The sequence below is a fragment of the Cricetulus griseus genome, chromosome 5, assembly GCF_003668045.3.
Source record: "Cricetulus griseus strain 17A/GY chromosome 5, alternate assembly CriGri-PICRH-1.0, whole genome shotgun sequence".
Lineage (NCBI taxonomy): Eukaryota > Metazoa > Chordata > Mammalia > Rodentia > Cricetidae > Cricetulus > Cricetulus griseus.
In genome coordinates, this window is record NC_048598.1 from 121,311,550 (window position 1) to 121,325,041 (window position 13,492).

Genomic DNA, 13,492 nt, shown 5'->3' on the forward strand with positions numbered 1-13,492 from the left:
TAGAATGATTTCCTTTTGTACAGGGACTGCATGGACTGGGAATCAGGAGGGAAGACCAGGAAGGGAGTGTGACCAGAGCAGCTGTGAAGAGTCACTCATGAGGAACTTTGGAAATAATGCAGAATGAGCCCAAGGCAGGCAGGGTGAGCTGCATGGACGAGCCATGTTTGGAACTTTGAATTTTAGAAAGAAAACAAATTTGGTGCCATTGACTTAAGATGCTTTGTTTTACCCAAGATACTCAAAACTGTATCATTTTAACATAGTTAGCACTGAAAAATTACTGAGATACTTATGTTCTTCTAAATCTCATGCAGTTCACAGGAAACCAAACTGCAGCTACCTGCTTTCCCTACTGCCTTCATGGCAAGGGAACACCTCACTGGCTTTATGCTCGCCTACCCATTTCTGAAAAACCTAAGAATGACAGACGAAACCAAATGTGGACAGCGCTCTGACAGACAAAGCTAATGGCTGGTTTTAGTGCCATGTGTAAACAGTCACAAAAAGCTGTCTGTGGCAACCTTGAATAAAATGTGGTGGTGAATGTAAACTGTAAGGCAGACTACGGGAAGCAGGATGGGTGCTAATTTAGCCACACTACAGCAACTCCATAATGGGGGTGCTATCCTGCACTATCCTGGCATTATGGGTATGCAGAGGTCTAGAGAGCTTTGCACAGCCCAGAGGAGGCAGACCAGGCCCTAACCCACAGCATCAGCAGCATACCTGCAGGCTCGTGTTACTTTAGTTTCTAACTAGAGAATAGCACTCTAACTCCCCAGACGTCCTCACCCACGTGAATCGCATCTCACTCAAGGATAGCCAATGACAAAAGGGGACAGCCAGCATCTTTTGTAAACCCAATGGGAGCTGTCAGCAGGCATTACTGTTTCAGGGCTGAATGTGACCAAAGGGCCAACTGAAACCTAATTTTAAAAAGCCTAATGTTTGTGAACAGCTTGGTCCCTAGAAGCTGTGATTTTGACTCCAAAGAAACACACAAGTCCTTTCAGTGGGAGCTCATCTAGAGGCTGAGGTTTGGAGCAGATGAGTTCTAGCTCAAAGGCATCATGCTCTCACTTTCAAAGCAAGAAAATACTTTGCAACCCATTCCTATTTAAAAGATAATTTGACTCTCAAATCCCCAGCAAGAAAAATAATAGTACTAAAGATAATTTGGTCTTTTTATGTAACTGTTTTTAGATCTTGAATGGTCCCTGATTACAGAGTAGCACCCTGCAGAATGAAGCTTACACCACTAGGGGTACCTCATCTAACCGCTAGCCAGCTATTTCTCTCATCAAGTGGACGAGAGCTGGAGTCACAGAGGTCACAGACACTGGAGATGTGATGGAGGCGAGCGCCTTTTCACCAGTGGGAGTGGGGATGATGACACTTAGGAAGGACATCTGATGGACCCTTGCAACTGCTCCCACTGTGCTGTCCTCTTGGCTATATGGTTACTCTGTGGGCTGTTCCGCACCTTCCATTTGTCTCACTATTGTATTAAAAGATGAAGGAATCATAAGGACAGAAAGGAAAATGAAACAAAACCCTCCAGGCACATAGCAGGACTCAGAGATTTAGCTTTATGTCCCTTCTCTTACCAAACTGCAGTTTGGAAGCAGTTCATGGAGGGGCCTGCCTATTTTTTTTTTTCTAATAGAGAAAGGGCCCTTAATTTTTATGTGTTACTTAAACATAACTTCCATTTTTAAAATGAATGTGTATACACATTCAAGGTCTCCCTGACATGTGGTCACCGTGTGGCTACCTGCAATGCTTTCAAGGTCCTGGTGACTGCAAGAACCAACAGCAGTGGGTAGTGAGCTTTCAGGAGGGCTGTCCTACCTCACCCCAGAGCCACCTGAAGGGAAGGAGGAGAAGAGTGACTAGTCACAGAACAGTAATTAGTTGCTAGGAAAACAGCAGTGGGAGTGTGCAGTGCGGAGGAGAAGAGACACCGCAGCAAGGTGTTAATGCTTCAACTGTTCCCTTTGAAGCCACTTCTGCAGAAGTGAACAGCTTCTCGGGTCTCCGGAGGCATCTGCACAGTGCACAATTTCTCACCTGCACAGAGGGGCGGCGAGAGCTATGGCTTAGCCTTCACCCAGTTCCTGGCTCAGCACCTGACAATGTGTGGGCAGCAGTGTGAGCTTCAAGGAGATGGCATGTGTGTCTTCCAGTGGAAGACAGATGTGGCTCCTTCACTCCGGTGTGTGGGAGTCACATGCACTGATTTCAGAACATGCTGTCCCATCTGGCCCAACTCTGCCCTTACATACGTCCCGGTGGTAGCTTCAAAGAGGCCAGTGGGAGAAGTGACACCACGAACCAGGAACTGCACATATTTACCAGAACACCCATGACTAAGGCACAGGGTAAGGGTCTATGTCAACCTAGAGAACAGCATTTAAACTCTGGGCCCTGATGCCAGAGGAGCTTGAGAAGATCCTTGGTTACTTTTTTGGTAAGAGTATCATTCATGTATGTATGTATGTATGTATGTATGTGTGTATGTATGTATGTATGTATGTATGTGCATACCACGGGGTGTGCCACTGTGCATGTAGGTCAAGGTGGGATCTTTCCATCATCTGGTACCCAGGGATCAACCTCAGGTCACCAGACTAGGTGGGAAGTGATTTGACTCACTGAGCCACCACACTGGACCTATGTGGTTTCTTAAAAACATGCATAATTGTCATAGGATTGCTAAAAGAATTAAATGTATTAATTCATGTAACAGTGTTGGTTTTATTTTTTTGTTCACCCTCTCCCCCAAGGCCTGGAACACTGAAGTAAAAATTCAGCCAATGGAGTGGAGCAGGCAGCAGCTCCTGGGTCCTCCCTCTAGAAGAAGGCTACAGACAAGCTGCTAAAGCATTAAGTGAAGATCTGACTCATTGGAAGCCCATTCCTGGCTCCACAGATGCTGCCAGGAAAGAGCCTGGAAGGCGAGCTCAGCTTTCCAGGTCCAGACAGTAGGGCTTAAAACGACAGTTAAGCTTTGGATAGCAATGGGACAAATGGGAGTGAGGACAGTATGATCATCATGGAACTTAAAAGAAAATATTCTGACAGGCCGAGATGTGATGTGTTCCGTGACTATTGACTGCTGGTGCAAGATGCTAAAGATAGGTGTTAGAGACATCTTGACTGGAGCAGCAACTTTATTAGTGCAGTGATGCAAATCCCAGACTGGCACCAGTTAGTCACTTGAGCTGCCAACATGCAGAAACAGAGCTGTGTCCTGTGTTAGATTTTCCATGTAGGAATGGTCAGCCTCACAAGACAGGTCAACTTCTCTCTGGCCACCCTGCCTATCAAGACATGTTCTATGTGGCACAGCAACTCTGACCTCAGCTGCCAACTCAGACCTACCTCCGTGGGGTGCAGTCGTCATGGGGAGGGATGATGACAACTTTCACTGTGACGGATGTTCTCAAGAGATCAATCATCTGCTCATGGCTCAAGGTGGCCACCGCCACCTTGCAGATCTCCACCAGGCGGCTGCCCTGCCTCAGACCTGCTTGCCAGGCATAGCCGTAGGGCTCTACATCTGCCACGATGCCTTCATAGTTGACATGGAAGCCAAGCTGTCCTAGCCCATTTCTTCGCAGAGTCATTTCCACCGATTCACAACCTTTTGAAACAAACTAGACAAGGAAATGAGAGATCCTGGAGTTAAGTATTGTAACCTGTTAATCAGTAGTAACTCAGAACTGGAAAAATGCTGCCCTGGAAATGTTATCCTTGAACACCCTATAACCAGCTAAAAGGCGGGCTAGTTATTCCCCTTCACTAGTCTCTATTCAGTAGGCAAAAGCAGCACACTGGCTGCTTCCAAAGAGCTCAATGGTTTTCCTAAAGTTGTAGGAAAACCTCAGATATTCACAGAGAGCTGGTAGCAAGGAGAACCTATACTCTGCATTCAACTTTCCATTAAAAAAAAAAAAATCCAAGGATGCAGATATGCAAGCAGCTTTCTCAGCTATTACAGCAACAGCAGTCAGCAGTGCAGTGAGATCTGGTCATGTGCAGGTGAGTTTCCAACACAAACCCCCGCCAATGTGTCCTCTCTCCTGAAGCTGCAACTCTTCTCAGCAAATGATGCAAAGAATGATCATCAGATACATAGTGTGGCTTCACATATCATCAAGGGAATTGCTAGAGTAGCCAATAATGCCACATAAGGTTATGGCCTGGCTTTAGTGTCCCAAAAACTTTAATAAGAATAAGAATTGAAACAAAAAAAGAAAAAGAAAGTCTCACCTGGAGCCTTTTGACAATTTCTTTAATATCCTCACTGCTAATGAAGCTCTCCACCGAAACACACTCTCCACGCTCATAGAAGATCTTGAGGCTGGTGTCGCTGGATGTCCACCCTATCACATCTCTGCAGGAACAATTGAAAGCCACACTCCTTGTTTCTTGATCAATGAGGACGATGAACTCATTGGAGATCCCGAGGAGGCAGTCGAATTCCATGGCCTTGTTGTAGTCTTTGGCCCGGACTGCCCACACAATGGCCCCCATACTACTGAGCTCAGCTCCTGGATAAGGCTTAGACTTTTCCTTCTTCTTGGATGCCAGAGAAATGAATGGAAATTTGCCAGAAGGGTCGATAGGTGTGTTGGTGACATTCTTTTCTGCCAGATCTTTCAGATATTCCTGGCGGGTCCTTGTTGCCATGGCCCGGAATTTTTCTGACTTATGAGCAGCATTTTCTGCATTAATCACTTTGGCCAAAAGGAAGTCCCTGAACACATTTGACTTGGGGAAAGTGACCCCTTTAGGGATGGGAGGTCCAAAAGAAGGCACATCTCTGGACCTGGTGACGGCCACGCTGAGAGACAAAGCAGGGAACAAAGATGGAGTGTGTGTCAGTATGTCTGTCTTCTATTACAACAAGGGAATAAAATGTGCTGTGACAAAGGGCTGGGGGTGTAGCTCGGCAGGAAAGCACCAGTGTAGCATGTGCATGCAAGACTCTGGGTTTGATCCCCAGTGCTAAAGGGAAGGGAGAAGCACTGGGAAAGGCAAAACAACTGCTCATTTTGTACAAGAAAGAACACAAAGGTCTGCTTAACGAGTGAACTTTTTCATTCAGGCTTTAGAGAATTCAGGTTTCTTTCCAGGCAGACCCTTTCTGTCTAAAAGCTTGAAAGTTAAAACCTCACTTCTTTAGCAGATGGGAGACTAGCTACAATGTCATCGTGGGGCAGGTGGCTTACTGTAATGTTCCACATAAGAGAATAAAAGCTACTTTAAATACCTACAGACTAATTCCAGTGGAGGATGTCATAATCACACAACCTTTCAGACAGAAAGTCTGTCAGAACACAAATGTGTCCTCCACTTTAGACAAGAAGGCTGCAGGCAAGACACAGCTCACCAGGGAAAAGTCAGAAGATACATGGCATGAGAAATGAGTGATTTCTCATCTCCATTTCTAATAATAAAGCTAACAGTATCTGTTGGCCCATGTGTGAGGCATCATGAGACCAGATTAACAGCATAACTTTAAAATAAAACCATTAATAGTAACTGTGATTTTTAGAGAATTGCCACAGTACTTGAAAATCCTGTTTTCAATTGAGCTATTCTTTGACCCAAATGTTCTGCTTTCCGTCTGTGATTCTTAAGGAACTCATTTCCCTTTCCCTGTTTCTTTAAGTCAGACTGACCTTAAAAAGCTTATTCCCATCACTCCCTTTGCATACACAGAGCTAAAAATTAGGCTCATGAAAAATGGCCATAAACACCTATGCTGATCTTCTAATTTTAATCTCAAAAAGAAAGATATTAAAATTTCCTGAAACAAGAGAAGCTGGGTAGAAATAGAGAGGCTGTATGTCACACATCAGTTCTCAAGATCACATGGTGCCCTCAGCCAGGGCTAAAAGTGATTGATGATCCCTCTCTCGGTGACTTAAAAGTGAGTCAGCCATGGCACTGCACTGTAAAATGTTTCCTCAGAATTGTCAAAAGAAAGGATATACCTGAGAGTGTGCTTTCAAAGTGAACTGAAGAATTCTACTTCATTTTCTTTACTTTAAAGTCTCGTCAGAGTCACACCTATAACCCCAGAACTCAGGCTATCCTGAGAGACACAGTGAGTTTCACAACAGCTACAGAATGAGACTCTGTCTCAGCCTCCCTCAAGTGGGATGGGGAGCCTCACTTTCGGATATTCAGCTGCTTTCAGAAAAATTTCTGTATCTTATAGAAATGGGATAAATAAACCTACAAGTGAAGATTTTATACTTAGAAATTATAGTTTGGTGGAATGGCAAAGCTACACTGTCAGGAGACACCTCGGATGGGATACATTATGATTTTTACAAGTTTATATTTAAAAACAAACAAACAAACAAAAAACACCACCAGCAGTCTCACCTTACGGCAAAGGGAGGTGTCAGCCAATACCCGTGTTCTAACTGCAGAAGTGAAGCCTCAGACTCCCCTGTGCATGCACTGGGATCTAATTACACACTATTACAAAGGCAGTTTTTCTTGTCAATGTGAACTGTCTGGCTTGAACACTGACAGCTGTGTAATTTTAATTTGATCATGTTTGCCTCCACCCCCCAACCCCCCTTCAGCCCTGAAGCCGAGCAGAAAATGCTGAAATCCAGGTTTGGTAGATTTTCTACAAGGAATCTGGTGAGGATCCAGAAATGTTTAATATCTTTCATTTTAAAATTGGCAATTTCTGTTCTTGCTAATTTCACTCAGAGCATTCTTCCTCAGGAAACAGCTGTGCTTTTATTTAACTAAGGAGGTGCACACGCTCAGCAGGGGTGTGATCGTGAGCACGTCTACTTGCCCTAAGCCCACAAGAGAATATAGATCTATTTATTAAGCGACAGAACTTTAGACAAACACACTCTGGCAACCCACCACTAATTAGAAGCTTCTAGAGCGAACTGTGAGAGAGAGAACCAAGTCTTTACTGTGTAATTATCCGTGATTCACCACAGATGGGAGTAAGTGATATAGACAGTAATCAGGTCTGCAATATTAGAAACAGAATCCTCAAGAAGGCGGTGAAGAAGATGGTAGCCTAGAAGGCACCTTTCAAATGGCTTTGTCTTAGACGCACTAACTTTCACAGCCCTGTCCTACAAGGTTAAAAAGCTCACGACACAGATACCATAGATGCTAAACTCACTATAGTAAGGCCTCATTTAAGCTAATTAGAACACTTGCCTCAATTCAAAAAGAAGTTTGTCTAGAATTTCTAAATATAGGTAGCTAAGATTACCTACAAATGGTTCTTGCTCTTTTAAAGGTGGGTTCCACAGGATCTCTTGTCAGCCACACTTACTTACAGTGCTGCATCTTGGCAATGATCTACCCTTTTCAAGCCTGCTCACCTGGCAGCATGGAGAGATGGGACTTGCCACCCAGGTGGGTGAGAGGCCAAGATGAGCTTAGAGACTGAAGCAGTTAGGGAAGGTCAGCACTAAAGGGGACTTTACAGAGGCTCTCACTCAGACTTCCATAAAATGGTGAGCTTCACCTCAAACTGGACTTCAATTTTACAAGGGAAATGTGTGTTCATTTTAGTCTATGGATATACTCTCCAAAGTCCTTGGAAACAACAGGGAGACCCAAAATGTATCTCCAGGTACAGGGGGCACAAATCTATCATTTTGCAGAAAACCACAATGATCATACACTGCAGGTGAAGAGTGTCAGGGCTGAAGTCAAGCTCTGAGCATTAACGACAGACCCCTGCCCACTCCACCCTCACCTCCAGGAAAGGACTCCAAACTTACCCTTTTCTCTCTTTGGTACCTGCTAAATGGGACCGTCTACACAGATCGCTGGGCCTAAGAGACCTCCAGCAGGCTTTATCTACTTGATCTGGACCATGTAACATTCACTGGCACCAAAGACCTTGAATGAAGCACTACATCTTGGTCCACAAGGGTAATTTGGTAAACAGTTGAATAGAAGTCTTAATGCAAACAGAGCAGAGTAAGACATTTGGACTTTAGAAAAGGGCATGTGGTGTGTACCTGAAATCCCAGCACTTGGGCGAGAGAAGGAGCAGGAGTTTACGGTCATCTTTGGTTACATAGGAGTTCAAGGCTACAATGGGCTACATGACTCTACCATAATGGGGTGGGAGTGGGAGCAGTGAGATGGCTTAGTGGGTAAAGGTACATAGTACCAAGCTGGGTTATCCAAGTTTAATCCACAGGACCCTGAATTGGGGAAAGATGAACCTATGCCTGTAAATTGTCCTCTGACTTTTACACATTTGCTAGGGCACATCAACAAATCAACAATTACATAAGTAAATGTTTAAAAGAAAAAAAAACTAAAAGAACAAAAGCAAAAAGGAGAAACGTCAACTTTTGAAATATAATGTAAACAGCAATAAACAATTGATTTCAACCTCAAAGGAAAAGAAACTTGGCAGTGCTAACTTGGAGGAAACAGACAGGAGGATTTCAAGTTCAAGGCCTGCCTCAGCTACAAAGTAAATTCATGACCAGCTTTTACAACTTAGATTTATCTTAGAATAAAAATGAAAAGAGGGGCTTTGGGAGCCTCGGGTTACTGTTCAGGCATAGTCAAGTCCAAGAACTACACCACACAAACAATCCCAAACATGGCACAGAAATGGCACCAAGAAACCCTGTCACAAAGATAATCTCTTAAGGGGATGGACCCCAAAGTTCCTGAGGGACATGTGCTTCGTCAAGAAGCACAAGAAAGGCCTGAAGAAGCTACAGGCAAATGATGGGAAGGCAATGAGGGCATGTGCAGAGGCCGCCAAGACCGTTGTGAAGTCCAAGGTGAATAAGCCAAGATGCCAAAGGACCCAGCCGCAAACTCAGCTGTTCTGTTTTCATGGCTCACTCCAAGCTTGGGAAGCAGATGAGAAGCTATATGGCCAAGAGTCGTAGGTTCTGCCAACCAAAGCCCAAGGTTCAAGCCAAGGCAGAGGAGGCTGCAGCTCCAGCTCAGGCTCCCAAAGGTGCTCAGACCCCTGTGAAGGCCCCCAAAGAAAAGGTTCCTATCTGCCAATGTAAATACAGATGAACTGGTGTGACACACCTACATACTATTTGCACAGGATCAATACCCTCTGATGTTTGCACAAATAAACTCGGGGCAAGATGAGATTAAAAAAAAAATGAAAAGAGGCCTAGGGATACTGCTCAGAGGTAGAATGCTTGCACATCATGTGCCAGGCCTCAAGGCTCAGTTCAGGATGGCAGGAACAACAGAAATACAGAATATAACACAGAACACACCCAGATGTAGAGGTGGTTCCTTCTCAAGCTAGAGTCAGAAAGAACAATGCCGGACTGACTTTGCAAGCAGCAGACCCAGTTCCAGGACACAACACCCTCATATGCAGCTCCTCTGTCCAGGAGCAGTGGGATTCCAACAGTGCTCATTTCCCCAGCAATGCTCATGAAGCTCCTACATGCTAAGTCTTGGCTACTCTTGAGGATCAAGGGTTTTTGAGTTCTCTGCTGGAGAGAGCAGGGTTCCAGGGGCCAGACTCACTAAAGTTTCTATAGCTTTAAGGAGGCCAGGGTGCTCTCCCAGAGGAAAGCAAAGCCAGATTCATGTGGTGAACAGGTGGGGTGGGGTGGGGTGTGTGCGTGTGCGTGTGCGTGTGCGTGCGTGCGTGCGTGCGTGCGTGCGTGTGTGTGTGTGTGTGTGTGTGTGTGTGTGTGTGTGTGTGTGTGTGTATTCACGAGCGCACTATAGGGAGATCATATATTTCATGAAAGTGGGGTCAGGTGCCAAGAGGGGTTAGGGAGGGGCTGAGAGGAGAGAGCAGGCCTGAAGGACCCAGCTGCAGGCTGAGCTGCAGAGTTTAAAGCAGAGTGACAGGAAGGCCAGCTGAAGGGTCTACCTGTGGCTAAGTGCATCTCTTGCCTCCTTAGGCCGTTTCTTCCTAGATGAACCAACCTCACAGATGCCTTCTTTTTAAGAGAAGTGACCAGGCAGGCCTGTGGATGTGCACACACCACACTTCCTCGCCTGCAGGCACAATGAGTTGGGTATCAAGCATATCTTACAGGCAGCCAACCACTACACAGAGGGGGAAATTTGAGATCTGGGAATTTTCACAAGCTGGTCTAACTCCAAGTGTCCTTTGCATTCCATGATACCACTCTCAGATACTCAGTACATTTTAACCACTGGAAAGAGAAACCGTTCTGACAGAAGTAACATACATGTTTTTTAAATGTAGCTACAGACCAAAAGTAACATCTGTTTTGGAGACCATAGATCATTTTTATAACTTTATTAGTTTTTAGTAATTCCTCAATTTCATCAAATTTACAGTCCAATTTCCAATTACTTCAAATGTCTAAGGGTTGTTTACTATGTGTGTGTAGAATATGGTCTAAATATGGTCCACATATTGCAATTAAATGATTATTTGGGAGGGACAATAATAGAGATTGAACCTGGGCCCTCTATGCATATCTATCCTGAAATGAATTAATCTTTACTGATTTGTCATCCTATCGAGTCCTGTCTACTTCTCTTACACTTTTCTTTCTTGCAATGCATCTTCTGAAGAAACTGGGCTATTGGTTGGCCAGAGAGTAAATCCTGTGGAGTATAAACCTGCTCCTTGGTCATCAGTCATCTACATTTCCATGAAAGTGCCTTGACTAAGAGGCTTGTTCACAGTCAAATTTAATCTGGCAAAAGGGTGGGATGGCACTCTGCCATTACGAGACACATATTTGTCTCCCTTTGTGGTGTTTGTGGCCTTTGATGGTCAAAGCTAGATCCACTGATTCAATAGTTGCTATGCTTACTGAATCTGTACCTTTGATGTGAATGGCTTTTCTATACCTCCTCTAACAATAATCACATGTTGATGGCTTTCAGTGCATTTTTACACTCACAAAGCTCCTTCATCTTTTTTATTTGTCACTTCCAATCTGATCTATCAGCGGGGATCAGGAAATTAAGCTGGCTGTAATGAATCAACTAACAAGAGAGGCTGGAGGGTACTCTGATCAACTACAGGGGGAACTTCAGTACCCATCCTTAGGATCCATGGTAAGAAATGTTCTTTGTTCTCTCAGATACATACATGGTAGGCTCAGGGCTAAAGAAAAGACTGTAGCCTCTAAACTTCCATGTATAAATTACCTTCCCTGGAGACACAGAGCTAACTATTTCCTTGTGGTTACTCCCTACCCATGGGTCCCTGTCTTTACCCCACACACCCCCACCACTCCTGAACTGGCTCCTTTGCTTCCTGCTGAATTTCATACATCTGCATTTTAAAACACACACTATGCTAAATCCCTTTTTCTTAGTTAAATATCCTTGTACCTCATCCTTCTGACCCCTTCCTCCAAATCATTACAGCAAGACAATTGATAAAAATAATGGTTTCATGTCCCAGATGTCAGACACCAGACAGGTGTCAAACAAAACAAAGCAACAAATGAGTGTTTCTAGTGGAAAAGTTGGGCCAAGAACTGGCTGACTGTGGTGCTGTGGCTGGAAGCCAGGGTCTTACACATGACAGACAAGGGTCCTACCACTAACCTACAGTTCTGCCTAATAGGTTTTAAATGTGGAAGCTAGCTCAGTGCTACAGTTCTTGCCTGCCACTCATATGGCCCTGGTTTCTCTCCTTACCTCTGGAGAAAGTACTTGGAATTAGTTTAAACTAGCAAGAGGGCTGGAACTCGATCCCCAGTAGTTTGAGGGGGTTGCCAGAGTATGGGGAAAACTCACACCAGGACCTATGGGCCACCTTACAATCAACAGGATTTTCCATTCTGCCCCAGGATACATTTACTTTCATGAGAACATAAGCCTCCCCACTCCCCCTTCACCAGCACCACAGACTGTAAGAGCAGAGCACACCTTGTTTGTCCTAGGCCTCTGGACACGGCCTGACACCCCACATATCCCGGAAAACATGCTACTCCACATGAAAAGGGCACACAACAATCCCATGTCATAAGTATACAGTAGAAAGGGAGGTCACTAAAGAAATTTTCTCTTATTTCTTTTGGTAGGATTAAAACCTGTCATGCTCTCTTGGATTTAAAATGACTAAATATTCACACTGACAAGCACTGTGTTGGGCTTTTAGGCAAGGCTGTCAGCTAGGAAATTCCAGGCACACCCATGTCATGTCATGAACAACCATATCCTATCTCCAGCACAGACTCCCATGAGCGTCACATGGCTGGGTTAAAAACACGGGCTCCCACAGTCTGGTCTGGAGAGACAGCTTAGCAGTTAAGAGCACTGGATACTCTTGAAGAGGATCCAGGTTCAATTCCCAGCACCCACATGGCAGTTCATATCTGTCCATAACTCTAGTTTCAGGGCATCCATTACCCACCCCTCTTCTAGCACCAAGAGGTGCACACGTGGTACACAGATATAAATGTAATCAAAACACTCATACACAAAAATGTGTAATTAAAAAAAGAAACGATGAGCTCCTTATGCAGGAATTTCAAAGAGAGACAGAAGAATCCCCACTTTCCAGTATTTTGTGTATCTGTGTGTGAGATGAAAAGTAAGGAAACCGCTGGAGGCAGCCAGGACACCTGCCCTTAGCGCCATCCATTGGTGGCTAACAGTGGAGAGGGGCTACTGAGTACCTGAAACATGGCTAATATGAATAAAGAGCATTAAATCAGACTTAAAGTTTAGTAAATGTAAAATCTGAAAACTGATACTCAATCCAGACAAAGCTTTTTACAAAATGTTCTGGAACCATCTGGGTGACTATTTTTCAATTATAAGAGTTACAAATCCCTAAAGAAGATCAAGTCATTCAGTGAAACTTTAGTATCCTATCCAAGGTGTGCATTAGCTAAAAGGCACTCAACTTAGTGCAAAGAAAGGTCCACAAGTAGCTGGGCATAGTGGTACATGCCTTTAATCCCATTAACCCCAGAACATAGGAGGTGGAGGCAGGTGGATCTCTGTGAGTTCAATGTCAGCCTGATCTACAGAGCGAGTTCCAAAGTTATACAGTGAGACCTTAGCTCTGAAACAACAACTAAAGGATAGGGTCACAATCAATATCAATATTTTAAATTATGATTTGTTATGTAGAAATAATACTTTGATATATTTAGTAATTAAAATAAAGCACTGGGTCAAAAATAGTTTCAAAATTACTTTTACCTATGATTTCTTTAAAAGATTCTGGCTATTTAGTGAAAAAAAAGAGGCCATGAATTTGAAGGAGAATGGGGATGGGTATGCAGGAGAGTTTGAAGGGAAGAGAGGGAAGAAATATAATTATAATCTCAAAACTTAAAAATCTGGCTATTAAAAAGCCTAAAACTAGCATGCACCCTGCACCGTTTCCATCGGACAGTGCTGATTTAGACCAAGGCTTAAAAGAAAAAGCTTCCTTTAAAATGCATTGTGTGGTAGTCCACTGGCCACACTTCCCAGTGCTATTTAGTATGAAATCCTTTGCACAAATCCAGTAGCCAGCACA

The 13,492-nt window shown here is 44.1% G+C and overlaps 1 protein-coding gene across 4 annotated transcripts in view; it reads right to left on the minus strand.

Moving 5' to 3' along the window:
- Sipa1l1 (signal induced proliferation associated 1 like 1) overlaps positions 1-13,492 on the minus strand; it is a 291,536-nt gene that overhangs the window by 49,650 nt on the left and 228,394 nt on the right. For all 4 annotated transcript variants that reach the window (XM_027418435.2, XM_027418430.2, XM_027418433.2 and 1 more), the window contains 2 exons: positions 4,279-4,852; positions 3,388-3,662 (listed from right to left, as the gene is read on the minus strand). In XM_027418435.2, the coding sequence (XP_027274236.1) occupies positions 3,388-3,662; positions 4,279-4,852 (849 nt within the window). The remainder of the gene's footprint in view (positions 1-3,387; positions 3,663-4,278; positions 4,853-13,492) is intronic.